This window comes from Hibiscus syriacus, unplaced genomic scaffold (assembly GCF_006381635.1).
Source record: "Hibiscus syriacus cultivar Baekdansim isolate YM2019G1 unplaced genomic scaffold, ASM638163v2 tig00110860_pilon, whole genome shotgun sequence".
Taxonomy (NCBI): domain Eukaryota; kingdom Viridiplantae; phylum Streptophyta; class Magnoliopsida; order Malvales; family Malvaceae; genus Hibiscus; species Hibiscus syriacus.
Window position 1 is genome coordinate 721,836 of NW_024062891.1, and position 27,407 is coordinate 749,242.

Below are 27,407 nucleotides of genomic sequence, written 5' to 3' on the forward strand. Positions count from 1 at the left end.
TTTGATTAACCGACAAAATATGTTTATTTATTTAAATTAATAATTTATTTAAATTTAAACTTGTATTTATGTATATTTACGTTGTTTTGAAGATCTTAAATATATATATTTTCTGTTAATAATAATAAAATTAATAGTATAATCATCCTCAAATTTTAGAGATAATCATTATCAAATCAATAGATTTACTTATTACAATCAAATTTAATTTCTTGTGATCGATAGATATTTTCTACATAATTACTATCATCAATATTAATTAAAATATAATAAAAACAACTTCTCAAGTAAATCATTTTATTTAAGATAAGATTATTTTAATAAGACGATAAATTACTTTATTAACATCTTACCAAATCTAATGAAAATAGACATATAAAAAAACGATTCATTTATTAATTGAAAAAAATATTAGATATTTTGATAATATTAATTAAATATTATCACTCATTAATTGAATTTTAATTTTGGTTGGATTTTCATTTTAACAAATTCTGGTTGGGTTATTTTCTTACCATATGTATCATAAATCGCATGAAATATATATATATATTATCTTAAGATTATATCGAAAATTAACGAATAAAGAATTATTGATGTAATAAACTTTCACGGAGAAGCAAGCCAAATAAGTAGCTGCTAAATTGACCTATTTGCCCAACACCCACAACAAAGACATTAAAAAAAGGCAAGGGAGAAGCAAAACACAAGCTAAGCATCGCCATTGAAGCAGCAGCTAGTTTAGAGCGGCCACGGCGGTGGAACGAAGACAAGCGCAAAGCTACTCTTCTTGTTCTTCTTCCTTACCCATTTCTAGGTATGAGAAACTTTCCATTTTGTTTCTTTTTTTAGCTCCTCTTTTCCGATGAGAAGAAGATTAATTTTATTTTGTTGTGTGTTGAAAGTGGTTTTTCTTTTCAGAAAATGTTAGGCTTTCATGAGTCTGTGTCATTGTTATCTGAAAATGCATATTGATTCATTTCGTGGTAGAGAGAAAACTGAACCTTGATCCTTACTTATGAAAAACGTTATTCAAGAAGATAGTTTATTGTGATCTTGATTAACCAATCACAATACGGATTACAAAGTTAACAGTTCGTAAAAGTGAAGAAATTCAAATGTGATTGTCGAGACAGTAAAACATTGAGCTTTTCGACTTTTTTTATGTTTTGGATTTTTTTTTTCATATGAATATATTGACTTCAAAACAAAAACCCAGTCAGTTGAGATAATCCCACATTTTAGAGAAGGGCGTGTTTTCGAAGAAGTGAATCTTTTTTTTTTTTGTTCTTTCGATTTTGTTGTCTTATATTTCCAGGTTACTTAGAGCTCTTTCTTTTATTCTCGAATTCTATGAATTTATGCTTCTTCTATGGCAAAGGGTTCGCCATGCTTCCCAAACCAGATCAGAAATGATCTACGATTGGGAGTACACAATCCTATTTGCAAATCATTGGATGGGTAGCAAATTGGGTGACTAGTCTATATGCTGTTTGATGATATGTGTATTTGTTAAAATGGCTCTGTATAGTAGTGGGATGTTGTTTTGAGCAAACCGAGTTTGCTTGTGTTGTCAAGTTTATTTGCTACGTTGATGGTGGGTTCCAATAGCCTTTATTTTTTCAGTCTTCTGCTTACTTGATAAAGGTTCCTTTGCTCATTGGCTATCTTCTTACTGTTACAGGTATGGATTTTTATTTTCCTATGTAATGTAGGCAATAGGTAGCTTTATTGGTGAATTTTTGTTCTTCTTACTATTGGATGATCTACTTTGCATTGTTATTGATCTGTTAATTGGTTTTCTTTTGTAACTTTCTGGTCAAATTAAAAACTTTATTGAATTTCCCATGATTGTTCATTTTCTGCTTGCTTTTCTTTTTCATATAGGGTTTTCAAGAGAGAGTCAGCTTGCTAGTAAATTGTTGGATTTCTTATTGTTATTCATAAGATGGATGAGAAGATCGATAATGGAGGCGCAGCTGCTAGCAAACTAGAGTCTTCTTCTGTCGTACCATCAGACAAAGGAAGCAAAAACAAGAGAAAACTAGATGATAATCCTTCTCTAGAGAATCCAGATAGTGCTCCCTTGTCGATGAGCGAATTCTCTCCCAAGATATTCCAAAGCCCAACAGTTGGACCATTAGAGGTGGGATCCTCTCTTAGAGAAGATTCTCAACCTACGGATTGGGACGATCCAATCGCATGTCAACTCGCAGAATTATTGTCATCCAATATGCTCACAATTTTCCAAAATGCAATTAAAAGGATTGTAGAGTGTGGATACGAGGAAGCTGTTGCTAAAAAGGTCATTTCGGGGCGTGGCCTCTATCAAGGGGGTAAAAATCTTGTGTCAAATGTTGCAAATGATGCCTTGGCTTCATTGAAGAAAGGTAAAGGAGAGGATATTTCAAATTATGTGTTTGAGGATTTTCAAAAGCTAGTGGAGTACACGATGCTGGAGATGATTAGCGTGCTTAGAGAGGTTAAACCGTCTCTATCAATTGCAGAAGCAATGTGGTGGCTGTTAATGTTTGACCTAAACATTTCGATGGCTTGTGAAGTAGGAGATATATTCTGTAATGTTGGGTGCAAAGAAATCTTGGGGGAGAGCTCCTCTGACTCTATCGCCCAGTTGAGACCAGAATCACAAAACCCAGAAACCATTCTTCCATGCCCAAATGGTCACCATGTTTTAAAACCTTCATTGCACTGTTGCAAGCATTACCTGCCTGAAACACTGAAATTTGGAAGTTTGGCCAATTTAACTAACTGCAAAGGTGCAGCAGTTGCTTATGAAGCACTAACACCAGAGAAAGACAGTTTGGCCTATGTGGGCGCTTCTAGGGACCCGGTTACATCCATCCCTGGAAGAAAACCAGGGTCTTGTCGAAAGGGGTGCTCCAAAAAGGAGCTAGCTGCACTCCGGAAAAAGTCCTTCAATATAGAAAAATGCAAGGTGGCTTGTGGGAAATGTGCTTTTAGATCTGGTAAAATGGCTACCATTGGTGGTTTAGTTGTCGAAAGGAGAATAAAGTCTCCATCTGAATTATCAGTTATGCATATGAAAAATGCTTCATTGAGAAGAATCAACGAACCTGGAGATTTAGTTCATCAATGCCATCATGTTTTAACTAATTCTTCACATGGGTTATGTGTGCCAGATAACTCTTCAGTGTTACTTGTGAATGGTACTAAATCAGCACTTCCTACCGCAGATACTGGACTTGCATCATCATCCTCTTCAGAAAATAAACCTGTGCACAAATCTGAAGACAGAACCTCAAAATCTTCTACGACACCTGACAATGGTGCAGAAAGAAAGCCTACTCCTAAAGCCAAAGCAATAACTTCTACATCCTCTAAGTCAACTGATTACTTTGCCGGAATTCCATATGACAAGTCTCTGGGGAAATACATCCCTCAAGATGAGAAGGACCAACTGGTATTGAAGCTAGTTCCAAGGTTAGAGGAACTGCAGAATGAGCTACATAGTTGGAGTCAATGGGCCAGTCAGAAGGTCAAGCAGGCTGTTTGTAGGCTTAACAAGGACCAAGATGAAATTAAATCACTGAGGCAAGAGATGGAAGAGGCAGAACAGCTAAAAAGGAAGAAAAAAATCATGGAGGAGAACACCATGAAGAGGTTGTTTGAGATGGAGTCTGCCTTGGATAATGCAACTAATCAGGTTGAGGATGCTCACTCTAAACTTCAGAAGCTTGAGGTGGAGCATTCCGTGCTGAAAATGGAGATGGAGGTTGCTAAGTTGCATTCTGCAACAACAGCTTCAAGCTGCCTAGAAGCATTGGAAAGAGAACAGAAAGTAATTAAGGAGGTTCGATCATGGGATACACAAAGGGGCTTGCTTCAGGAGGAGCTTGCATCAGAGAAGAAGAAGATAGCTGAGCTGCAAAGGAAATTAGGCAAGGCTAAAAGAATCTACAATCAAACTATGGTATGTTTCTCCTTGAAGAACATTAATCTTGACTTTTGCTAAATAAGCCTTGCTGAGCACAAGTTCTACCTCGTTAAGCTTGTATATGGTTCTTAGTCTTAACTAAATGGTTAGTAAGGTTCTAGAGTGGTAAGGCTGAGGATACAGATTATAAAATAGAAGGCCACCAAAAGAACAGAATAAAGTATAGAACTGTAAGAGAACATAAAAATTGCAGAAATGTTTTGGAATTTGGACTAACTACCAAACTTTAGTTTTCATCGCAAATCATCATGAAATTCTTCGAAAGAATGGCATTGCCAAGCCCCTGCTAGGTTATCTATCCTCAAGTTCTATAAGCCAGTGAGTCATTTATTCACAATATTAAGCTAAATCAGCAACCTGATGGTCCTGATCTCTAATGTGTTAAATTAACATGTTTTCTTGGATTATGTTACTAGTTGCTACATCCACTAAATTTGAGGTTTAGAGGGAAAATAAGAAGGAATAGAAAATATTGTTCATAATTGCAAAATCAGATACCATTAATGGTCATGGCAACTTCCTGTCTTAAAATTTTCCATCCCCATTAATATCAGAGGCATGAAGGTGTAAGAATAATTGCACTTAGCTGTCAATGCCTTGAAAAATACTAAATTCTATTCAACTTATATTTCTCATGATGAAAATTTGCAGATGCTATGGAAACAAGAGAGGATGGCAATGGAGAAATTTCTTGCTCAGGCTGCCTCCATAAGGAAGGAAAGCGAATGTCTTGAAGCTGCGGAAAAAATAGAGGAGGATAAGATTAAAATGAAAGCAGAAAACGATATGCAGAAATATGGAGAGGAGATCAAAAGGCTTGAGAACAAGTTATCCGAGTTGAAGATGAATCTGGATTCTTCAAAAATATCTGCACTTTGGAGAGGCACTGATGGTGGAAATGGTCAGTGCTCTTCTGTCAAAGAGGGGCATCTTCCGATTTTCTCCAAAAGGGTGATTAACATCAACGATTATCCTAGGAGCAGAGGCTTGAAACGGGAGCGTGAGTGTGTCATGTGCTTAACAGAAGAAAAGATAGTGGTATTCCTTCCATGTTCGCATCAGGTCTTTTGTGTCAAGTGCAGCGAACTCCACCACAAACAAAGGATGAAGGATTGCCCTGCTTGTAGGGCACCGATTATTTGCCGTATACGTGCACGTTTTGCTGAGTCGTTGGCCATAGCTCACTGAACAATTTCAGTAGACTATGTCCAGTAGTAGGAGCAGTGTCTTAACGATGGATGGTTGAGAAGGTTCTCTATGGACGTCTACTCAAACTAAGTGTTTTTTTTGTCTGTTTTGTCTTTTGTATTTATCTGGTTGTTTGTCTCTATGAAAAAAACAGGTAAACAGAGTCAAAAACTTATAGCTCATAAACATCTTGTACAGTTGATTCTTTTACTTAATGTAGTTTAGCTTCACTTTTTCCCCCAAGAAAACAGATGGGAAGATTGTGTAAGAGTTTGATCCCAGTTCTGGTGTCAAGTGATGATTCTGACAAGTTGGTTAACAAACAGTGTGTAAGGTTTGTGCTGTTTGTTCTGTGTTAATGTCTGGCTCCATTCATCCTTGGTACCCCACACAGAATGAAGCCATGCAGAAGAACCACGTGATTATTCCAGCTGCATGCACGCACCATTAATGTTCTGATAAGATTTGCAGCAATGGGCTACTTCAACTACCACTTGCTGGACAGGTTATAGTGACCACTGATCTAATATACACAATTATTGCAGCTATATCTAATCGAAAAATTATTGATGCTATACCAATATTCTTTTAGTGGCAATTGTAAAACCTCATCTTTTGTGGATAGTTTGGAAGGAATATTTTTAAGAGGACAAACAAAGAAGAAAACATATTTGCTGTGAGATAAGTTAGTTTAAACTTAAACAAAAATTATAAAGGTGGGAATTAAATTAAAAATTCTATATTAATTACTAATTTCCCCCGCTAAATCTACATTTCACTTTAATAACAGCCAGAAGAGGGAGAAGCTGTCAATGGTTTTCTGGAATTTTTTAAGTGATTGTCTTAAGAGAAAAGTCCAGAAACTCATGCATTTAGCGTCTTCCAATGATAACAGCAAATCCCAGCTTAGGCTCACAGATTTACTTCTCTTTAAATAAAATTATACTTCACCCAACTCTTATAACTCTATTAATATTTTATTTTTTTTATAGAACCAGGGATGCCATTTTGTCACAATTTTTTTTATTCATTGATTTTATATCCATGTGATGCAGATCATACAGGAAACGCTGAAGTGGGTTTCATTCTCAACTATAAAATTTAATTATTTTGACATTTGTTTGTATATACATTAAAATCTAAATTTAAACATAATCAAAGGATCAAAAATCATAATTTAAAATTTTATGAAATAATCTTAAATCGGGTAGTTTTCTTATTTAAACTTTAGTTTCTTCATTTAAGAAAATATTTGGATACCATCCTCATATGTTCTATAGTATAATTATGGGTGAACATATTTGATTTGATTTGGATAATTTTTTTTTTAATTTTGAACTATTTTAATTATTTGAATTGATTTTATTTAATCGTTCATATTTTGAGTTCGTCGAATTTGAATGTTAAAAATTTTAAATAACTAAAAAATAAATATTAAAATTATGTTATTTTTGTCTTTAGATAAGTAATTAAATTATTTTGTTTCTTCAATTCCAATTTAAGTTTAAGTTTATTTTTTATAAAATTTGAACCACATACTCCTCATGTAGAATACTTGTCAAAATTCAATTCCTTTTTTGACAAAATTTTTCTCTCTCTTTTTACAATTTAATCTCTCAACTTTATGTTCTATTTAATTTGATTCTTCAACTGTAACTCTTTATAATTCTTTCTTGGTATCAATTCTTTGACTCTTTCACACTTGTAGCAATACTTTATCCTCAAATTTTATTCTTGAAGAAAATAACAATACATATATTTTATAATTTTAGATAATATTTAATTTATTAAATAACATTACAAATCTTACTTACATGTTTTAAAAATAATATGAAGAAATATATGTATATAGTATATAGTATATAGTTAAAGAAAGTATTTTTAACTAAAATCAATTAATACCATAATATTTTAAATAATTATAATTATAATTTAAATGAAAATTCAATTAAAAATACAATTCGGGTCTTTTATTATATATACGGATACACAGATAAAAGTTTTTTTAATATTTTGACAAGTGAAGTTAAAAATCTTTACAACATTAAAAAGTCGTTAAATGTCCTTAAATAATATATATTAAAAATAGAAAATAAACCGACTTTTTTTTAATAGGAATTTTTTTAGTTCGTGTATATTTTTAAGATAAAGTGTATAAATGATCATTAAATTATATTGATGTTAAACTTTTAAGATATAATCATTGTATGTTATAAAATTTTGATAAGTTAAAACATCATTTTATAATAATTTAATAAATTTTAATTATTATTGTATAACTTTTAAAATTATACTAAAAAAGGTTATTTTAATGTAATTTAATGGATAATCAGTATATTTTATTCTTAAAATTATCTAAAAAAAAGGAAGAAATTAAGAGAGTTCATATTACTTTTTTTGGTTTTTTATTTTGAATAATATATTACTTAAATAAATTTAATAACTTTCCAATGTTATAAAGATTTTTAACTTGACTTGCCAAAATACGATTATTTTTTCAATCTGTATATTATTATAATTAAAAGACCCACAATTTGCATTTTTTGTTTCTTGGGAGCAGTTGACTATGTTCCCTCATCCTCCTCTCACTGCCCGTCTTTGAAGCAAAAATTCACATTCAACCCTTGCTTTGCTGCCATTTGTCATCGTATCATTTCCTGGAAGCCACCTTCCTCTCTTCTTCCTCCAACAGAAACCAGCCATAATCCTTGGCCACCATTTCTTTTAACGTATATACCAAAGAAACACTTCTTTTTTCCCTCATGCAAACTTCAAAAGCTTTGCAACCCATTTTGTTCACCACCCACTTCTCCACCATGTTCAAACTCCTCAACAAGAGAATCAAGTGCCTTTGTTTCCGCCTCAGGTGGCCGGTTCGCCGCCAGTCCAAGCCTGTCATCGTCATCAAAAGGCTTGGTAAAATAAGCTCCAAAGCTCGTGCTGATAATGGTTCTTCGAAAGTTCACCAAGATGGCCAATTGGGTGGTCTGAACTCGTCGAGGCCCATACGTATAGCCACTTTCAATGCTTCCCTGTTTTTCATGGCTCCTGCAATGCCTGAAGCAGATAAGTCTTCGAGTTTTGATTTCCAAAATGGTGGTTGTGGTAGGCGCTCAAAGTCTACGAATGATCGACCAAAAAGTATACTGAAGCAATCTCCCCTGCATCCGAATTCCATGAACTACAAGGAGAATCTCTCCCGGCAGAAAAAATATGTGAAATCCAGGCTAAGGGTATCGATCGATTTACCGCATAACGAGATATCTTTGTTGCGGAATCGACAACTGAGCTTTGCGGAAGAACTTGAAAAGGATGGTTCTTCAAGTAGAACTTGGAGAGGCAAAACTCCATTGAGAAACACAGAGTTTTTCGGAAAACATGGGGAATGGGGTTGATGATTTTGAGAGTTATAGAAGTAGAAAGACGGTGCTTGAAGTCTGAGGGAGTTGGATGCTGATATATTAGCTCTGCAAGATGTGAAAGCTGAGGAAGAGAAAGCAATGAAGCCTTTTTCTGATTTAGCTGCCGCTTTGGGGATGAACTATGTGTGTGCCGAGAGCTGGGCACCGGAATACGGCAACGCCGTGCTTTCCAAGTGGCCGATTAAGCTGTGGAAAGTGCAGAAGATCTTTGATGATACAGATTTCAGGTCAGTCTTCTCTTTTCTCCATTATCATTCATATTAAGGAATCATCAATCTATAATTTATGGTTCTCAGCTAACTAGATAGTTGCATAGTGATGCCAGAAGTGGTTTCATATAAGAAATCTACCAAGTTGTTTCTTAATTGCAATCTTTTTCTCATATGAGATGACTTCCTGGAAATTTTATCATTCCAAGTAACATTGAATCTTACTTGCGTGTGGGAAATCAGGGAAAATGATCAAATTATGACAGATCAGTGATTAAACTATAGCTGTTAGTATTACTTAAAAGTGGAGAAGATTTAGTGTGATACGCTGTTGAGCCTTATTTTTTGTTTGTTTCAATGGGAAACAAAATCATGGTTTGGAAGTATATCAGGTGAAGTTTGGTAACATGATTATTGTTAATAAATCATTGACATACTGAAAAGGACTAATGGAAAACAACTGAAAGAGAGTCTTAAATGTATGGAATTCTTTCTTTGTTATCTATGACCTATGAACAAAGCATGGGAATTCCTTTTTCAGAAAGAGTCCGATGAGAACGAAAGCTTCCAAACTCAAGCTTATGCCGACTACTGGCTTGGGGTTTTTGATGACAGGAATATCCTAAAGGCAACTATCGATGTACCCGAGACCGGAGAAGTCAACTTCCATGGCACACACCTTGATCATCTTGATGAGAACTGGCGCATGAAGCAAATAAATGCGATAATTCAATCGAATGATGGTCCACATATTTTAGCTGGAGGCCTCAATTCCTTGGAAAAACAGATTACTCCAACGAAAGGTGGACGAATATTGTAAAGGTATATATATATATATTAAATGGGGGCATTTTCCTGAACATTATCTGTCAGGATTTTGATGTAACATCTTTCAAACGGACTCGTTTTGTTTGCAGTACCATGAGGAGATGGGGAAACCGATACCAAAGGTTGACGTGATGAAGTTTCTGAAGAACAAACAATATACTGATGCTAAGGACTTCGCAGGGGAATGTGAGCCTGTGGTAGTGGCTGCCAAAGGCCAAAGTATGAAACCATTCTCTTTGAATTTTTCCCCCTTTAACACCAAATGATTCAATTCGATGCAGGTGTACAGGGAACGTGCAAGTACGGGACTCGTGTAGATTACATACTGGCATCACTGAATTCGCCGTACAAGTTTGCTCCAGGGTCGTATTCTGTCCTGTCATCGAAAGGGACTTTAGATCATCACATAGTAAAAGTCGAAATGATAAAAGTAAACGATAATGTCGAAGAAAACGTCAATAGAAAGCGACGACAACGAAAACAGAAAGTTTTAAAGATTACAAATAGTTCTCCATCAAAATGTATATGGAAAACACATATTACATGAGATGAAATTGACTTTCATTTTTCTCTTTTACCTTTTGTTATTGGAGCAGATGATTTTGAATCTGCATCCTACTGTGCTTTGTGTATCTCATATGAAATTTATTTGGATAGTTATTGAAAAGATAACTGAAGTAGTCTATACTCCATGTTATTGAGTGCATTTTACTTTAAATTTGACCGATTATTAAGAAAGGAAATGGTTGACCACATAAGGCCTTCAATTTGGAAGATCTTGACTGAGCTTAGGCTCAAAAATCTAGGTTCGTAATCAAGACAGTTGCTTCACAGATATTGTTGATCTACTCTCAGATACCACAATGCAGAAGAATAACTACCTCGTATGGACTTATGTGCTTCTCATTTCCCTTTCCGGCACAGCAAGTTCAGTTAGCCATCTTCAGTGATCAGTATCTTCAACCTATGCCTCCTTGGTCCATATGAAAGGCAGGTCCTCGAAACTTCAATGGTGCACTCTTCTTAGGGGTGTAAATGAACCATGCTTGATTGAAGTTTGTGTTCATTTGTTTATTTTAAAAAATGTTCATGTGCGCTTCCTTTATAGTTGGAACATGTTTAGGAGAGTTTAACAGAATTTTTGATGTGGTTCATAATGTAATCATCAAATCTTTATCCCACTATATTGTTATTATTATTATTATTTAAAAAAAATCATTATAGCCATGCCTTGTGTCACGGACTTAGCTTAGTTGATTCGGTTGCTAATTCGTGCAACACTCGAAAGGAACGCTTCCCAACCAAGTCAACCTTTATCTCGTGTATCTAATCAAACAGAAACAAAAATCACGTTAGATCTTTGTAGCCACATGGTTCTTCGACCAATAATCCAAGCCCGTGAGGTATAGCGGATGCATCCCGCTGACCCCGGACTTCTCCGTAAGAAAAATGTTTTATTAATGAAAAGTAACATCGGGTTACAGAAGACTCACATACACCATCAATTAGGTCGTAGGGGCGGCCTTCGATGGTGTTCACAAGACATACATTTACATGTGGATCAGCATTAGCCCAAACTCTGTCGACTGTCTACCCCTACATATATGCGAAAATAAAATAACAGAAATACTACCTATAGACATTAAAATGGTCAAACATGAGACAATAAGTCATACCCCATTCTCTACCTTAAACATTAAAATACTAAAAAAAGGATAAGCTTATTCTATCATGTCAGTAAGCCCTATACATAATTGACCTAGACGTACTTACCCACCAGTTGTGGCCCCCATAAAGGGGATGGCCACGACACCTTGCACACCAACCGCCTGCTTCACACTATCCCTCCAACAAACACCATCCTTGCTCCGGCTAAATTACATAACTGACACCGTTTGCTTTAAATTTTCCCTTTCTGACACCGTTTGACCAATATTTCCAGAAATAACACCCTTTCTGTTGAGTTGGCAAAGGCGCGTCCCCGGGAACGCGCTTTACCCGTGTTTTCGCTGAGTTGGATGCCACGTGTGGAAGGCGCGTCCCCGGGGACGCGCCTTTGCCAACTCAGCAGACACGTATTTTGTTTTATAATAAATAGTTTATTTTTATTATTATTATAAATTAATAATATATTATGTAAAATGTTTCGATTATAATGTAAGAATTATCAAATGTATTTTGTTAATATGTGTTAAAGGTGGAGTGAATTATCTACATTAATATGATATACAATATGAAAACCAGTTTTGACTTTATTGTAGTTATAGGAAAAATGTATGAAATTATAATATTACACATATGGTTATATTATTATTTTTGATTTTGATTATCGATCTATTAATTTTATCAGTTAATTATTTAAATGTTATCAATCTAGTCATCTCATATCAATATTTAACGAAAATATTGATGCATAAGTTAATAAATTAGTATAATTACATATTTAATCTTCAAGACTTACATATTTAATAAAATTAGTCTTATTGAAAATTTAATTTAATAAATTTAATCCTCCAATCAGAACATGAAATGTGTCATCGTATACATAAATTTTTTAATAACTTTTAATTTGTTTAATTTAATATTTTTCTCTACTTAGAAGGTGGAATTATTATTATATTTTAAAAAAAATTATAACTAATAATATTAATTATTATATTAAATAAATATATTAAATATATTTATGTATTTAAAAGTTAAAAAAAAATTATTTAGGTGTACATACATTGACAAATTATATAAATGCAATAACATTAAATTATTAGAAACAAAAACATTCATTTAAATACAATATTAATTACATAAGAGTTAACGGTACAATTGTAAGCATAATTTTTCCCGAATATCCATATCACAATGTATTCTAGTAGATTTTGGACGACCTGAGTCCCTCAATAGCAATGGATCTGGTACAATTGTAAGCCAAGTTTGAATCTCATTTGGGTCTCTTTCATTTCCTATGGGCGGAAACTCAAATTCATATACCTTGAATACTTGTGAAAGTTGGTATACGGGATCAACATAATTTTTGTAGTCCAAATGCGAATGTGAGCAAGCAGCAATGACATGAGAGCATGGATATTTGAGTGCTTGAAAGAAACCACAATCGCACCACCTCTCTTGCAGATTAACTCTGAAAGAGTTAGCTTCAATCCCTTGCAGCGGACGTGGCATTTCGGTTACACGAAACAATTCACGGGTGCGAGAAAAATTTGTAACTAACATCCCATTTGATGCAGCCACTTTTTTCTGTAAATCAACTACTTGTCTTGGGTGGTAAATATGTCCGTTTTGCATCCAAGTAAGAGCTTGTCCACCGAGCTTTGCAAAGAGTTGACCCAAATGAAAATAAGTCGTTTTAACCAACGCCGTGACTGGTAAATGACGCGCCCCCTTTAAGGTTGAATTTATTGCTTCAGCCAAGTTTGTTGTCATATGACCATAGCGATACCCCCCGTCATATGCATTTGTCCACATTTCTTTGCTGATGTCCATAATGTACTCGCACCCCTTCTTATTTTTGCCAAACAGCTCTTGTAGCATCGACTCAAACCTTTGAGGTAAGAGTTCGTAACCTAAGCCATTAGGAATATGTAATAGTTAATATGAAGTATAAATAAGTAATAAGAAATTGATAGAAAATTTGGGAAAAAGTAACATACCCATCCGCACGACTAACTGACGTTCATCGTTCTTCTTGTATTTTCCGTAATAGTTTGCAGCAATATGACGGACACAATAACGATGTTGAACATGTGGAGGTCTATACATTGTACCCAAAGAGTCCATTGCTGCTTTTATCTCAGCTCCTCGGTCTGAAATAATGCATACTCGTTCCCTGGTGACAACATGTAAACGTAAATTTTTAAGGAAAAAAGCCCAAGACTCAGTGTCTTCTCTTTGAACGAGGGCAAACGCAACAGGAAGAATATTGCGGTTTCCATCTTGGACCACAGCCAATAATAAAACTTGCTTGTATTTCCCATACAAGAAAGTACCATCAATTTGGACAATTGGTTTACAGTACTTGACTGCATTAATACACTGAGGGTAAGTCCAAAAGACTCGGTAAAATTGGCAGCGATCACGAACCATTCGATCATTCACGTAATGATGTTGAGTTTCGAACTCAACAATTGTCCCGGGATTAAGTCTTTGCACAACATGAAACCAACTGGGCAGCTCGTTGTAAGAGGAATCCCATTCGCCATGAAGTTTGCAAATGGCATTCTGTTTTGCCAACCACGCTTTTTTATATGAGACAGTGTACCCATATTGTGACTGTATAGCAGAAATCAACACTGCAACAGCTATATGAGAGCTTTGCTTCACAATGGGCATGATTGCTTGACAAATAATGTTGGAGTCCAAGTTGGGATGATCCTGGTTTATACCTGTTGCACAACATGTATGAGGACCGTTGTATCTGGTTAGTTCCCATAAGTTGTTCTTCCTCTTCCTCTTTGATACACGGACCATCCATTGACATCCGTTGTGACGTTGGACGCAGTAGCAGACATATTTCTCCGTGTTAGATCGATCAACTCGGGACTGAACTGAGTTACGAATATTGTATCTCTTTATTGCCATCATTGCTTCCTCCTTCGATGCGAACTCCATTCCAATATGTAAATTACCGTCATTGACTGATGATTGAAGTCCATAGTTGCCAACATCAGGAAGATCTGGAAATTCATGCTCATACATTGCATCATAATCAGCCTCATACATATGTGCAGGAAGTTCGGCTGGTGTTGTATTTATCGGAACGTCATCCTCGTCATCATCAGAATGTACGTTAAACTGTGGTGAGTCAGGTTCAACGAATAATCCCGTTTCAGCACCATCTGCACCTGGCTCCCGAAGAGGTTCTTCGGGTGGAGATGAGGGTTCCTCCGATAATCCAATGTTGAGGTCAAATAAGTTCCTGCTTGCGTGTCCTCCCCTTGAACTTGAGGCCATTGTATCATGTGGGATGTGAATAGACTGTCGTCTCGTTGGCATTTCCATATGTAAGTCGAAAACATTGGCAGATGAATGTCTGCCCCTTGAAGTAGAAGAGATGTTGCCATATGGATTATTGGTGAAGCCACGTGGGTTGAGATCATAAGCAGTTGCAGATGAATGCCTTCCTATTGAACTTGATGGCATGGTATATGGCGTTGGATCTGCCATTAATGATGTGAAATCATTACAGATAAGTTGTGTCGGGCTATCAACTTGATCAGTTTGATATGCAATGCCAAAGTGAGAGGAATATGAGAGACCACGAGTTGCACGAACCTCAATAAAAGTGGCATACATTTCAATAAGAGATTGTGAACTCCCCATATGAGCATCAACCATCATAGAAACATCATCATCGTTTGAAAGCTGAAATGATGTATACGTGAGCGGAAAAAGTTCAGTAGGAAATCTGTACTGAAGTGAAGATAGTCTTCTCTGGCCTGTTACACGAATCTTTAACGAAATTTTTGTGATTAACTCCTCAATTGTGATGTTTCTCTTCAAGGTTAAGGGGATATAATGATCTGACTCAAAAACAACCCCCTCTTCAGCTTCCTTAATTTCTCCATCATACAAAACAACAGCAGAAAGACGACTCATTTTCAGAGAATTTGAGAATTTAGAGTTTGGGAATTTGAGAATTTGAAAGATTGTGAACTGAAGTTTGTTTTAAAAGTTTATAATACGTTGCATATAATAGTGTCTATAATCAGAGTACTATTCACATGAAGGCGCGTTCCCGGGGGCGTGCCTTCCATTATTTCGTCAGAGAATATGTTATCATTGCCCTATTATGTCACTCATGTCCCTCGGGGACACTAGATATATCAGTACCTATTATTTCACTATTCACATGAAGGCGCGTTCCCGGGGGGCGCCTTCCATTATTTCGTCAGAGAATATGTTATCATTGCCCTATTATGTCACTCATGTCCCTCGGGGACACTAGATATATCAGTACCTATTATTTCACTATTCACATGAAGGCGCGTTCCCGGGGCGCGCCTTCCATTATTTCGTCAGAGAATATGTTATCATTGCCCTATTATGTCACTCATGTCCCTCGGGGACACTAGATATATCAGTACCTATTATTTCACTATTCACATGAAGGCGCGTTCCCGGGGGCGCGCCTTCCATTATTTCGTCAGAGAATATGTTATCATTGCCCTATTATGTCACTCATGTCCCTCGGGGACACTAGATATATCAGTAAATAAGGTAAATTATAACCAAAATTTAACTTCTTTTGAAAGTTCAGCAAGTTAAGAATAACTTAAATTAAAACGTTATGTGAAGTTTGAATAAATTAGATAAAATGTTATGGATAAAGTGAATAAATGTGAAGTGATAAGTTGATTGTGACATTGAAATTGTATGGAATGAGCATTGAAATGTGACATTGAATAAATTGCCAATTCACCCCCCTCTTGGCTGATTCCGTCGATCGATGAACTCAACATAAGTTGATTTTAATGTATACGTTTTAATATATATGTTAATGATAAAATCATATGTATGGATAAATTTAATTTCAATTTAAGTATTGTGAACTATAATTGGAATATAACTTTTAATTTCGAATACAATTGGAATATTAAGTTGAAATTTAATGTTAAATTTCGAATACTATAATTTATATTTTAAATTTAAATTTGAATAATATTATTTTTATTTTTATTTTAAATTTCGAATAATATAATTTGTATTTTAAAAACATTTATCAAACATTTAATGTTAAATGTGAATAAAAAATAACATTAAAAAATATGTATGTAACAACCATGAAACATTTAAATAACATAACCAAATTACATAAAATTCTGAAATATAATTATTTAAATAACATTAAATATAACTGGATCACCGATGCCGTCTTCTCGAATGAGTTCCACATGGCGGTGGTTGTCTATTTCGTGGAGGATTTCTTCGTGGAACTTGTTCTTCAGTCTCCTCATCTTCACTATCATCATCAGCAGCATTTTCTTCATTTGGTGTAGATGACGCTGAAGGGGCTGAAGGGCCTGTATAAAATAACGACCCTGGAGGAGTGCTAGTAACAATCCCACCGCTCCCCGGGAACTGTGAGAACTGTGGAAACATTGGCATCGATGTATGTGATCCAGATGGAGATTGAGGTGTCTGCGGAGAAGCACCACCAGCCAAATAAGATGCATATGAACCATATGCTGGATCATTAAACATAGTCGTATATGCACCTTCATATGGTATAAAACCCTGCGGGCTAGGCATGTAACCTGGCGGGCTAGGCATGTAACCTGGCGGGCTAGGAATGTAACCATGCGGGCTCGGAATGTAACCCTGCGGAGATGGCATATAAACTGGTGGGCTTGGCATATGAAGTGAAGGGCTGGGCATGTACCCCTGCGGCATCGACGAATAAGGATGTTGTGGTGGGACTGATGCAGAACCGGTAGCGCCTTCTCTCCGTCCACGCGTTGGGGGACGATGATATTGAGACGGTTGACGTCTTTCTCGGCGCCTAGGAATGTTAACCCCTCGTGCTTCCGCCGAAAGTAGAATAGACTTCCCATTTTCATTAAACCAGTCCATATAGTTATCCGTAACCATATGACCAGTTTCAGCGTAATATTGTCGAAGGGCCAACAGTGTATATCGGTTCTCCCAAAGCGCAATCCAATCTCTGTGTCTCACCACCCAGTTAACATCTTTCTTTCCTCGTCTATCTATGTTATGCACGTCGTCTAAATTCCTAGGAGCTCCAGGAATATATTGCATACAACCATACTGACGGAGCACGCGATCGACTGGATGCCACTCAATAATAGCATAACATATAAGAGGTATAACCGATATCCATACCTCTAATGACCCACTAAGGTGGGGTGGGATGCAAGCTTTCACTTCATCGCTCGCATAAGGTATCCACTGAAACTGAAATATAAATATACAATTCAAATAAATAATATATTCTAATTATATCTAACATTTTAAATTAAAATATTAATAATTAAACAAATTTAAAAACATACCTCAGACCCAGCTTTCGTATCAATAAGTAAACGAATTTCCTCTAACCCAGTAGGTATACTTTTATGGTCCTTTCTTTTCATCGACCACCTATGAAATATAATGTAAACTAAATATCACCCTATTTAATTGAAAATATTTAAATCAAAATTTAGTTCGAAAATTACCACAACAATAAGGGGAATACGTATGGTTCATTCACGATCGGGCATAAGAAAGGCATGCGGAACCACGCCCATGATTGTAGAAGCAGAAGACATCCACCGATAGCAGTTTTCTTATAATTGGTCGCCCGACACATTTCTCTAAAGAGAAATGCCAAAACTGCAGCACCCCAACTATATCTTCCAGCTTCATCAAAATCGATCAGATGCCGCAACCACATACAATGCACCTGGTTGCGAGATTTGTCGGGCATCAATATTCCTCCAATTATTCGTAGAATATATGCACGAGCACATGCCTTTACTTGATCCTCTGAAGCATTTTCATTTAAAACCTCAAAATTAGCTTTCAACCAAGATAAAGCTATTCTACCTCCATTAAACTCTGGCGGAGCAGCTCCAAGATAATCAATGCACATTGATTGCCAATCACCATCCGCCATACCACACATCATATTTCCGTCGACGGGAAGCCCCAGATGCATAGAGACATCCTCCAATGTAATTGTCGCCTCTCCACATGGAAGGTGAAAAGTGTGTCTCGGGCCTCCACCTCTCAATCAGTGCAGAAATTAGGACATGTTCGAGTTTGCAACCGCCTATAATTGTTGCAATATACCCGAACCCGGCAGAAGCCAAATATGGCAAAATACGTTCCGGTGTCGGTATACGTGGATTTTTAATGAAAGTCTCTAAAATACGATCAGCATCCTAAATAATATACATTATAAAAAATAAAAATTAATATAAATTCATAATAACTTTAAAATAAAAATAAATTTAAATATTAACATTAATTATAAAAAATATTACCATATCGCTAAAATGTCTGGAGATATGATCAATATCCAATCGCAACAGCATTTCGTTTTCCATTATAACTGTAGACAAACAATAATTAGCAAAAAAAATTAATAATTCTAATAAATAATAATTATATAAATATTATTTTAATAAAAAATAATATTTACATAAATATATTAATATAAAAAATAATAACTATTTAAAAAATACTAACATAAAAATAAATTTCTTACCACTAATAACAAATTTAAAACTCAAATAGTTGGAGAATTTGAGTTATATAAGAGAGGAGAATATGATTTTGGTGTGAAGAATGAGGGAGGGTTGAGGGGGTTTATATAGGAGAGGAGGAGGGGTAGTTAGGAAAAACGGATGGGGGCATTTATGACATTTAATGGAAGGCGCGTCCCCGATGATGCGCTTTCCACACGTATCTACTAATATGGCAAAGGCACGTCCGGGGACGCGCTTTCCACACGTGGCATACAACTCAGCGAAAACACAGGTAAAGCGCGTCCCCAGGAACGCGCCTTTGCCAACTCAGCAGAAAGGGTGATACTTCTGAAAATATTGGTCAAACGATGTCAGAAAGGTAAAATTAAAAAAAAACGGTATCAATTATGTAATTTAGCCCCTTGCTCCAACACTTCACTCCAACTCCCATACTCCATCTGCATCAGACATACAAAGAAAATCAACAAAATTATTTTATTTTGGCACATGTAAGATGGGTTATAAAACCCCAAACAGATTGTAAGAAGGGTCGGCCCCCATTTTCGGAAATTAATACAACAATAAAAGCATTCCAAAGGTATTCATTTTTTAGTAATCTTTTTGTTCTTCTTAAATAGAAATAAAAAGGAAGAGAGTTGAGTCGGTTTACCATAGTCAGTGCAGACCATCGCCGGAGAGAAGAAAGAGGAGTTTGGACCGGTTGGGTGGTCGGAGAGGCCACCCTGGTCACGAATGACGGTCGGAGGGTTGGACATCGTCGAGGTTCGACCGTCTTGGGTCTTGGGTCTTGGCCTTCTCGGCCGCATGAAGGAAAGAGGGAGATAGTAAAGTGAGGGAGGCGGCTGAGTGATTAGTTTAGGTTACATTTTTACTTAGTTTTAGGGTTTTATTAAAGTTTATGGTCTAATAGCGTCCAGATCCCTGAGGGTTCGTGTGCTTTCCATATAGGTCACTAATTTAGGGGCTATTTTGGTTTTATTTAGAATAAAAGGGTTTCTTTGTAATATTACTCCTTATTACTTGGTTTAGAATATGCTTAGGTTTGAAACTGGGTAAATCACATTTTATTCCCCCTAGTTTAAGCGCATAATTACATGTTAGTCACTAAAGTCACGTTTTAATTATCTTTTAATTTTGGGCATATTAATTTTATTTTATTTTGTTTCGGTCACTTTTTACATTTTATTTATTTTAGAATTGGCATGCTTGTTTCATTTCTCTTCAATTTAGTCCCCTGTTTGCTATGATAGTTCTTTGAAATTGGACATCGATTCTTATTCTATTTGATTTTTGCCACCGACTGGTTTTGTTTCTTCATTTTATTTATAAATCTGATGCTATTGTTTAAATTTATGCATTTTCGTAACTTAATAATTCTGATTGGCTACTGTTTGTTTTATTTTCTATTTCATTTTAGTTCCTATTAATCAAATATGAATGTTCGAACCAGAGTACGACATTGTGAAGACTCGTTCCGAGGTACAACTCGCATTATTTACGGTCCGGTTAAATATTAAAAATTAACACTAACATTTTATTTTATGGATATTTTATTTTTATTATTTAATTTTATGCACATTTAAATTTTTGCTCTTTACTTTTTTATTTAATGTCATTCCTTTAATTATTGCATTTTATTTTCTGTTTATTCTTTTTTAATCCTATGAATAAAGAGAGAGCATTCTTTTATAGAGAAGAAATCGATTAGATAACATTTATAGTAGTTGGAGTTAAAATCTCGAGGTCTCCTCTCAAAATATGGAATGTTTTTTTATTAAATTATTTGAAATAAATTAATCAATGTTCAATAAATGAATCATAATTTAATTTTCTATTCGAATTTATAATTTTCACCACTATAATAACATACAAGCGATTAAGTATCAATTTTTGGGTGTTGTGGGGTGCTAACTCTTTCCCACGCGTAATCAATTCCCGAACCTAAAATGAATTTTTTGACTAGCACATACCAGTTTTTTTCTTTAAAACGGTTTTTCTTAAAATTGTTTTAAAGACGGTTTTAGGTATTCGATCTACATAACTCAAAGGTCGATGGCGACTCCAAATCAATTTAATCAAAATAAACATAAAAAAATCAATTTTTTTTTAAATAAATCATTATTTATGATTTTCATCGAAAACTTATTCGTTAGTCAAAAAAATACATTACGACACGTAAGATAGGTGAAGTGGCAAGGGTGTGCCTTAACCAGTGCAGTTCCTCTGGCAATCAAACTCTATTCTTGTCCTTCTATAGCTAAAGAAGAATGGTGAAATTATGCAATTAATCCTTAATCTTCTTAGACTTTACAATTTGAACTTTAATGGTCATATTATTTTCAATTTAGTTTCTACGTTCACCAATATTTAAAATATAAAAAGAAAAAAGAAAATGAGAACTGATTAAACGAGTCAATAACGAACTTATTTATAAACATAAACGACGCGTTCGTTCGTTTATTAGATAAAAATAAAAATTTATTCGTACTTATTTATTTAGCATAATAAACTGATGTCATATAAACAATTCACCCAGTGCTATATTCATTTACATCTTTAATTATTGTAACTCTTGAAGCACATGATTGACCGTAGAAAGTATGTGCACATCGAGCATCACCCGTTTTGCAAGCTCGCACTCGCATGAACTGCATCAGTTCTGCAGCATACCACCCATACTTTCTGTTAAACATCATGTGATTTGCTTTTTCCAAATATGCCAACTTTCTAATGTTCGAAAGAACAAATTTACGAAGAATGGAAGCCATTGAACAGATACATTTGCATCGACTCCATATATACATCCTTTAATACAGTAGTAGTATAGTAGCATTCAAATTATGCAGAAGCAAAAGAATTTGCAGAAAGCTACTGAAGGAGAAACGAGGTTCAGAAAGAAAATTATTGGAATAGCAAAGAATTACGCGGATATAAATCTAAATTTCTTTATATTAATTATTTATTTTATTAATAATATCAATCTTAAAATTTTATTTGTGTACATTGTATATAAACAAATCTTGCTAGTAATATATATGTGCCGCCCTCAAAATTATTTTTAATATGTCATTGATAATACGTCTTTAAAAACGTTTCCTATATAATATATTTTCATTCTACGTGACATAAAAAATATTTTCACAAAGTATTAAAATAAATTTAAATTTGATATTAATTTTTTTGAAAGCGATATTTGAATAATAAGACCTTTTCTAAGTGGCTGCCAAACTTTTCACCTCCATACATTTTCTTCAACCACGTGTTGCTTTATCTTGTATTTTTCTCATTTTCTTTTGCATAAATGACAATCATTTCCCATTCTATATCTCGGACTTATCTGATATCTGTAATTATAAGTTTTTTCCCCCTTGTAGTCTTCTACTACGGTTCTACCAATCCCTTTTACCCAACGCCCACAGTTATTTGATAGGTTGTTTTCCATTACAAAATAATTTATAGAAAAAATGCTAAAAGCTTAATATCACGTTAATACATAGGAGATTACAACTTAAGGCGAAATTTAAAATAATTTATAAATATTAAAATTAAAATCTCTAAATCCTAAGCTTTAACTAAAATCTAATAATAAATTAATGTTCAAAGAACACCGTTTAACAGTGAAACAATTAAATGTAATAAAAAAACAATAAGGTTCGCGTGAAAGGGGGCAAAGCTTAAAGACGGCAAGCAATTACTGTCTGCAATAAATTAAATAAATAATAATGTGGTAAAGAGAGGATTTTGTCCAAAGTCGGAATTATTTTAAAAAGAAGAAGAGAGGAAATAAACAGCTAATGAACTCCATCATAAGACAGAATAACATATAAAAAACGCAAACAAAGAAAGGGGTGAATGTTTTTTTATTGGAAAATGAAGTTTAATAAATCGATAAGGTTGAATGGTGCATGTCCTTGTCCAAGGCTTAGCTGTTCCTACCACTTACTGCTCCCCCCGCCCCCCTTCCTTTTAAAAGCAACCCTACAGCCTTTTTATTATATATATTCAAGAAGTGGTCCCTTTGTATTTGTGTACTTCCAGAATATAATACCAAACCCAATTTCTCTTTCCCACAAACTACATTTAATACTCACTCATGTCCAAAACAAAAACATATATATTTTATTTCTTAAATATAGAATTATATTGGGTAAAGTATACAAGTGGTCATCTGACTATAGGATGTATATTTGTTGAGTCCTTTAATTATTAAAAATTATAAAATACTCCCTTAAGTATGGGATGTTGTTTAATTAAGTCTCTCGACTATTAAAAGTTATAAATTAATCATTTGACTATTTATATGTTCCAAACTCATCATTTTTCATTATAAACTTGGAGATCGTGTGAGTTAGACGTGAACATATTGACTAATATATGATAAAATCTGATCCTATAATTGTTTAAATGGTATTTTATAGATCAACCATCCGTTTATATTATGTCAACGAGTAGTACTTGAAACATTATATTATCAAATTAGTTCTTAAAAAGACGACAGTACCATTAGATATCTTTAAAATATAATTTCACCATGTCTCAATCAATAAGTTAACATCTAACTCATATCATTGTTAATTTTTTAACGAAAAAGAACGAATTTAGAACATACGAACAGTAGTTTTATAACTTTTAAAAATTAGAAGACTTAACAAAGTAACGCTCTATAATCGAGAGATCATTTTACAACTTTAAAAATTAATAAATTTAACAAACCAACGTCATAGACTATTTGTATACTTAACAAAATTGTATTTTATTGTGTTGATATAAAATATCTCAAATCATTAATTTAACCCCCAAAAAAGACAAATGTCTCCTTAAAAGAAAAAGCTAAATTCCAATAAAAAACAGGTGGAAAGAGCTTAGAGACACACCATTTGGACTTTTATGACCATTTATATTGTAATAACTTTAAATTTTGATTGGTTGGGGTTTGAGGCATTAGAGTTCGGACAAATACAATAAAATAAATAATAGTCCAAAAGCTTTAGTGGTTGCTTGTGGTCCGCACGCCACACGCCCCCCATCTTTATGAACACTTTCGTGACATTTTTCCAGCTGTGATTTGCCCGACTCTAATCCTTTTCTTTATTTCTAATTAAATGCTTTATCATTTGAACATTGTGTTTCTTAAAAAGGTTCATTAGATCCACACCAATAAAAAATACTAGTTCAATTCACTGACATCTATTACATAGGGTGGGGAAATGATTAAAATTAATAACCATTTGGTAAAAATACTTGTATTTATTATTGGAGTTAGTGCGGAAATGATTAGCTAAGTGGTTGGAAAACATTGAAGGATATTCAAACTTAAATCCTCAAATTTCCCTTACCTACGCCTAACAGACAAACTATAGATATTGAGACATACAATGCCACATTTTCAGTTTCAAGTTTCAACGATTTGGCTTCACCGCCTTGAAACAATAAAGCATAAGAACAACATAAACAAGAAAACAAAGTAAAATACAGAACAAAATCTTTAGTTTAGAACATAAGTAGAGTACAACACCAACCTACAATTACATTACAAGATATATAATAAATTAGTGGCTTCAAGAATTACCAATTAATAATAAAACCACCAAAGCATTACCCCTAGACTTTTCTCTTCCCGTTATTTGAGGCAGGAAGCTTACAAGGGTAACGCCCTTTTCTTTATATCAGGTCGGCGAAGGGCGGCTCAGATCATTCTCCGCCGCTGCCACTTAGAACACCAAAACAAGGCTTATAACTACACACAATGGATCTCACCATGACTTTCTAAAAACAGGTAAAAAACATTTTTGTTACGTATGGTTAAGATTAAGTGGGTAAAGGTGGGTATTAACAGTTAGAATTAACGAAGACTTTTATCTCTTCCATCAGGCAATAGAAGTGGTCGTTGTTGGGTAAGAAGTAGAACCCGATTGTCGCCTTCTCTAGGAAGAGAAGCTTCACCTCGTGGCCGTAATTTTTAAGCCCTTCGACATATGCCAATTGCCAGTCTTGAATCAGATCCAAACCGGCCACGACGACGAGACTTTTGGGGAACTTGAGTCCACCGATCCTTCGTCCGCGAGGGCCGAACGGATTACAAGCCGGATGGTCTCGATCTTCCCCTTCGGGTAGATAAGCTCTCCAATACCAATCACGGTCGTGCAGTGTGACGAAGTACTTGCCATCCAATCTCTTTTCGGATTCGGTTCTCATCTGTCCGCCGAACATTGGATGAAGGAGAATGTTGCCTAATATCTCAACATCTGCCTCTGCTGCTCTCACGGCTACATGGTGAGCTATATTTCCACCAGAGCTATCACCAGCTAAGTATACATGCACTTTAGAGTCCTTCCCACTTTGAAGCCAAGTTCTTGATTTAACCCACTTGAGAGCAGCCCATCCGTCATCGTATGCGCAAGGGTATCGATGCTCGGGTGATCGGCGATAATTCACAGACACCACAGCGGCTTTACAAACACTAACAAGGCGGCGACAAAAGGTGTCGTAGATGGCACTGTTTGCAGAGGAATGCGTAAAGCTTCCACCATGGAAGAAGACAATGACAGGAACGATCTCGGTTGTGCTCAAAGGCTTCTCGAGGTCCACAATGCCCCATCGAGCCTCGTCTTTAAGAGACGGCTGATAAATCCTGTTAAGAAGACCGGTAGCTCGGTCAACGTGATCGAAGGAGAAGACCCCATCAACTGGATTGATATTGGCAGGTACTTTCCGGTCGAGGAACTCCGATAAGTCTCTGTTAAAGGTTCCATCTGGCCGGCGCTGCAGATTGTATGATAGCTTGAAATTAGAAATAAGAACCCAGGTATTCAATGGAACAACGCTCTGCAAAAGAAAACACATAAAATCCAAATCCAAAGCATTTAGAAGCTTCCATCTTCAACAATAATATTCTAACAGAGCTGGAAACTAAGAAAAGACCGATCATATTGCATAAAAGAGAAAATATACCCCACGGACCAAAAAAAGAAACGAGGCGGTGGGGCCATTAACAAGACTTCAACATCTTCGATCAAAGTCGAATTTCTAAGAACCAAGATTATTCTTTGAACATATCAGAGTAACCCCCAAATCCCCACATCAACTGTTTTTGAAGAAATCAAAAACAATCCCACTTAATTAACAGAGGTCGGCTGAAACAAACAAAATAAACCACTTGATTCTTTTTCCGAATAGACCTAAATTGTTTACCCAAAAGAGAAAAAGAAAACGAAAGAAAATACCTTGGATTCATTGAGGTTGACTTCATTACTGCCAGCCATGGCTCGAACAAACCAGACTCAAAGAGGAAGAAGAAGATACAAGGAAACCCACCAAGGAAATGGAACTAATCTTCACGAAGAGAGCCTCATAATAGCAAGTAAAGCGAGAGTGCCTATGTGTATTGCCCTTCCCCCTTCTTCTCTTAACTGGTTTTTTTCTTGAGTGCCTTTTTATTGTACTAGAGTTTCGCTCCTTCCCCCTCTTTTTTTTTCCTTTTTGGCTTTTGATTGATTTTCCTCGTTCTTCGGTGTTATTTTATTCTGAACAAAAGAGACTTCCTTTCTGAAACACGAAACCACCAAGAAAATAGAAGGGAAAGACGGGAAATAAAAGAGAGAGAAAGCAGATATATATTTATATGTTAAATAAAGTACATAGATAGAGAGAGAGGAAATGTTTTTTTGAGTAAAAAAAAATCGACAGAGGAGGACAGAGACGAAAGAGACGACAAAACGAGGCGGCCGAATTTAACTGTTTATGTAGGGTCCTATGCTCTCCCATTTCTTTTCTTCTATAAGCTAAACTTATATTTATTATTTTACTTTGAGTTATTTTACGTTTTTGTCACGCCTATAATATTTAATAGGTTAATATATATATATATATATATATATATATATATATATATTTTAAATAAAATACCGTAAGTGTTATAAATTATTTGTATATAAATTTATTGTTCTTATTTTTAATATTAAATCATGATTTTTAGAGTTTTTTTATAATTCAGTTAATTTTATTAAAAATAAAATATTTAAAATTAAATGAATGTTTTGTATTCATAAACTAAATATATAATTAGAAAATGTTCTTATAATAATTGACACAAAAAATTAATAACTTAAAATCATAGAAGATCAACAATAAAAAGTTAGAAAAACCTACATAACAAGTTAGAACAAAGTATATATACAAACATAAATAATTACATCGAAAAATGAATCATAAAAAAATAAAATTATTAAAAAATCGTCGATAAACCATAAATCAAAGTCTGACAATGTGAAAAAACTATTCACGAATATAACTGTATATCTAAATACAATATTATAATTCAAAATATAGAAAATCGTCGTGATAACAAATATGTATTATATTGATTAGTCGTCATAATGTCAAATTTAATACTAACAAATAAAAAGAGAAAAACAAAAGCAATGAAAAATGAAAAAAAATATCAAAATATAGGAAGAAATATATCATAAAGGTAAAATTATTAAAAATAAATAAAATAATGATATAAAACAAGAAAATAAAGAAAAAAAAGAAATATTGACAAAAAAGAAAGATAAAGAAAAAG

At 34.6% G+C, this 27,407-nt stretch overlaps 2 protein-coding genes and 1 pseudogene across 4 annotated transcripts; 2 read left to right on the forward strand and 1 right to left on the reverse strand.

The window, feature by feature from the left end:
* Nucleotides 1–715: 715 nt before the first annotated feature.
* LOC120143658 (putative E3 ubiquitin-protein ligase RF298) lies at nt 716–5,365 on the forward strand. 3 transcript variants are annotated; one of them, XM_039157925.1, is made up of 3 exons: nt 716–817; nt 1,888–3,952; nt 4,628–5,365. In XM_039157925.1, exons 2-3 carry the CDS (start codon nt 1,949–1,951, stop codon nt 5,162–5,164), a joined length of 2,541 nt encoding a protein of 846 aa, XP_039013856.1. In that variant the 5' UTR covers nt 716–817; nt 1,888–1,948; the 3' UTR covers nt 5,165–5,365. The 3 variants fall into 3 exon arrangements, with proteins under 3 accessions (XP_039013856.1, XP_039013854.1, XP_039013855.1); XM_039157923.1 differs by lacking the exon at nt 716–817 and adding an exon at nt 1,209–1,685 and having other exon boundaries at nt 1,880–3,952; XM_039157924.1 differs by lacking the exon at nt 716–817 and adding an exon at nt 1,209–1,684.
* A 2,546-nt stretch (nt 5,366–7,911) lies between these two features.
* On the forward strand, nt 7,912–10,242 carry LOC120143657 (annotated as a pseudogene).
* Nucleotides 10,243–24,314: 14,072 nt separating this feature from the next.
* Nucleotides 24,315–26,405, reverse strand: LOC120143684 (gibberellin receptor GID1B-like). The gene is made up of 2 exons (XM_039157938.1): nt 26,068–26,405; nt 24,315–25,669 (listed from the first exon to the last, which is right to left on the reverse strand). Exons 1-2 carry the CDS (start codon nt 26,104–26,106, stop codon nt 24,674–24,676), a joined length of 1,035 nt encoding a protein of 344 aa, XP_039013869.1. The 5' UTR covers nt 26,107–26,405; the 3' UTR covers nt 24,315–24,673.
* Between the last annotated feature and the right edge of the window lie 1,002 nt (nt 26,406–27,407).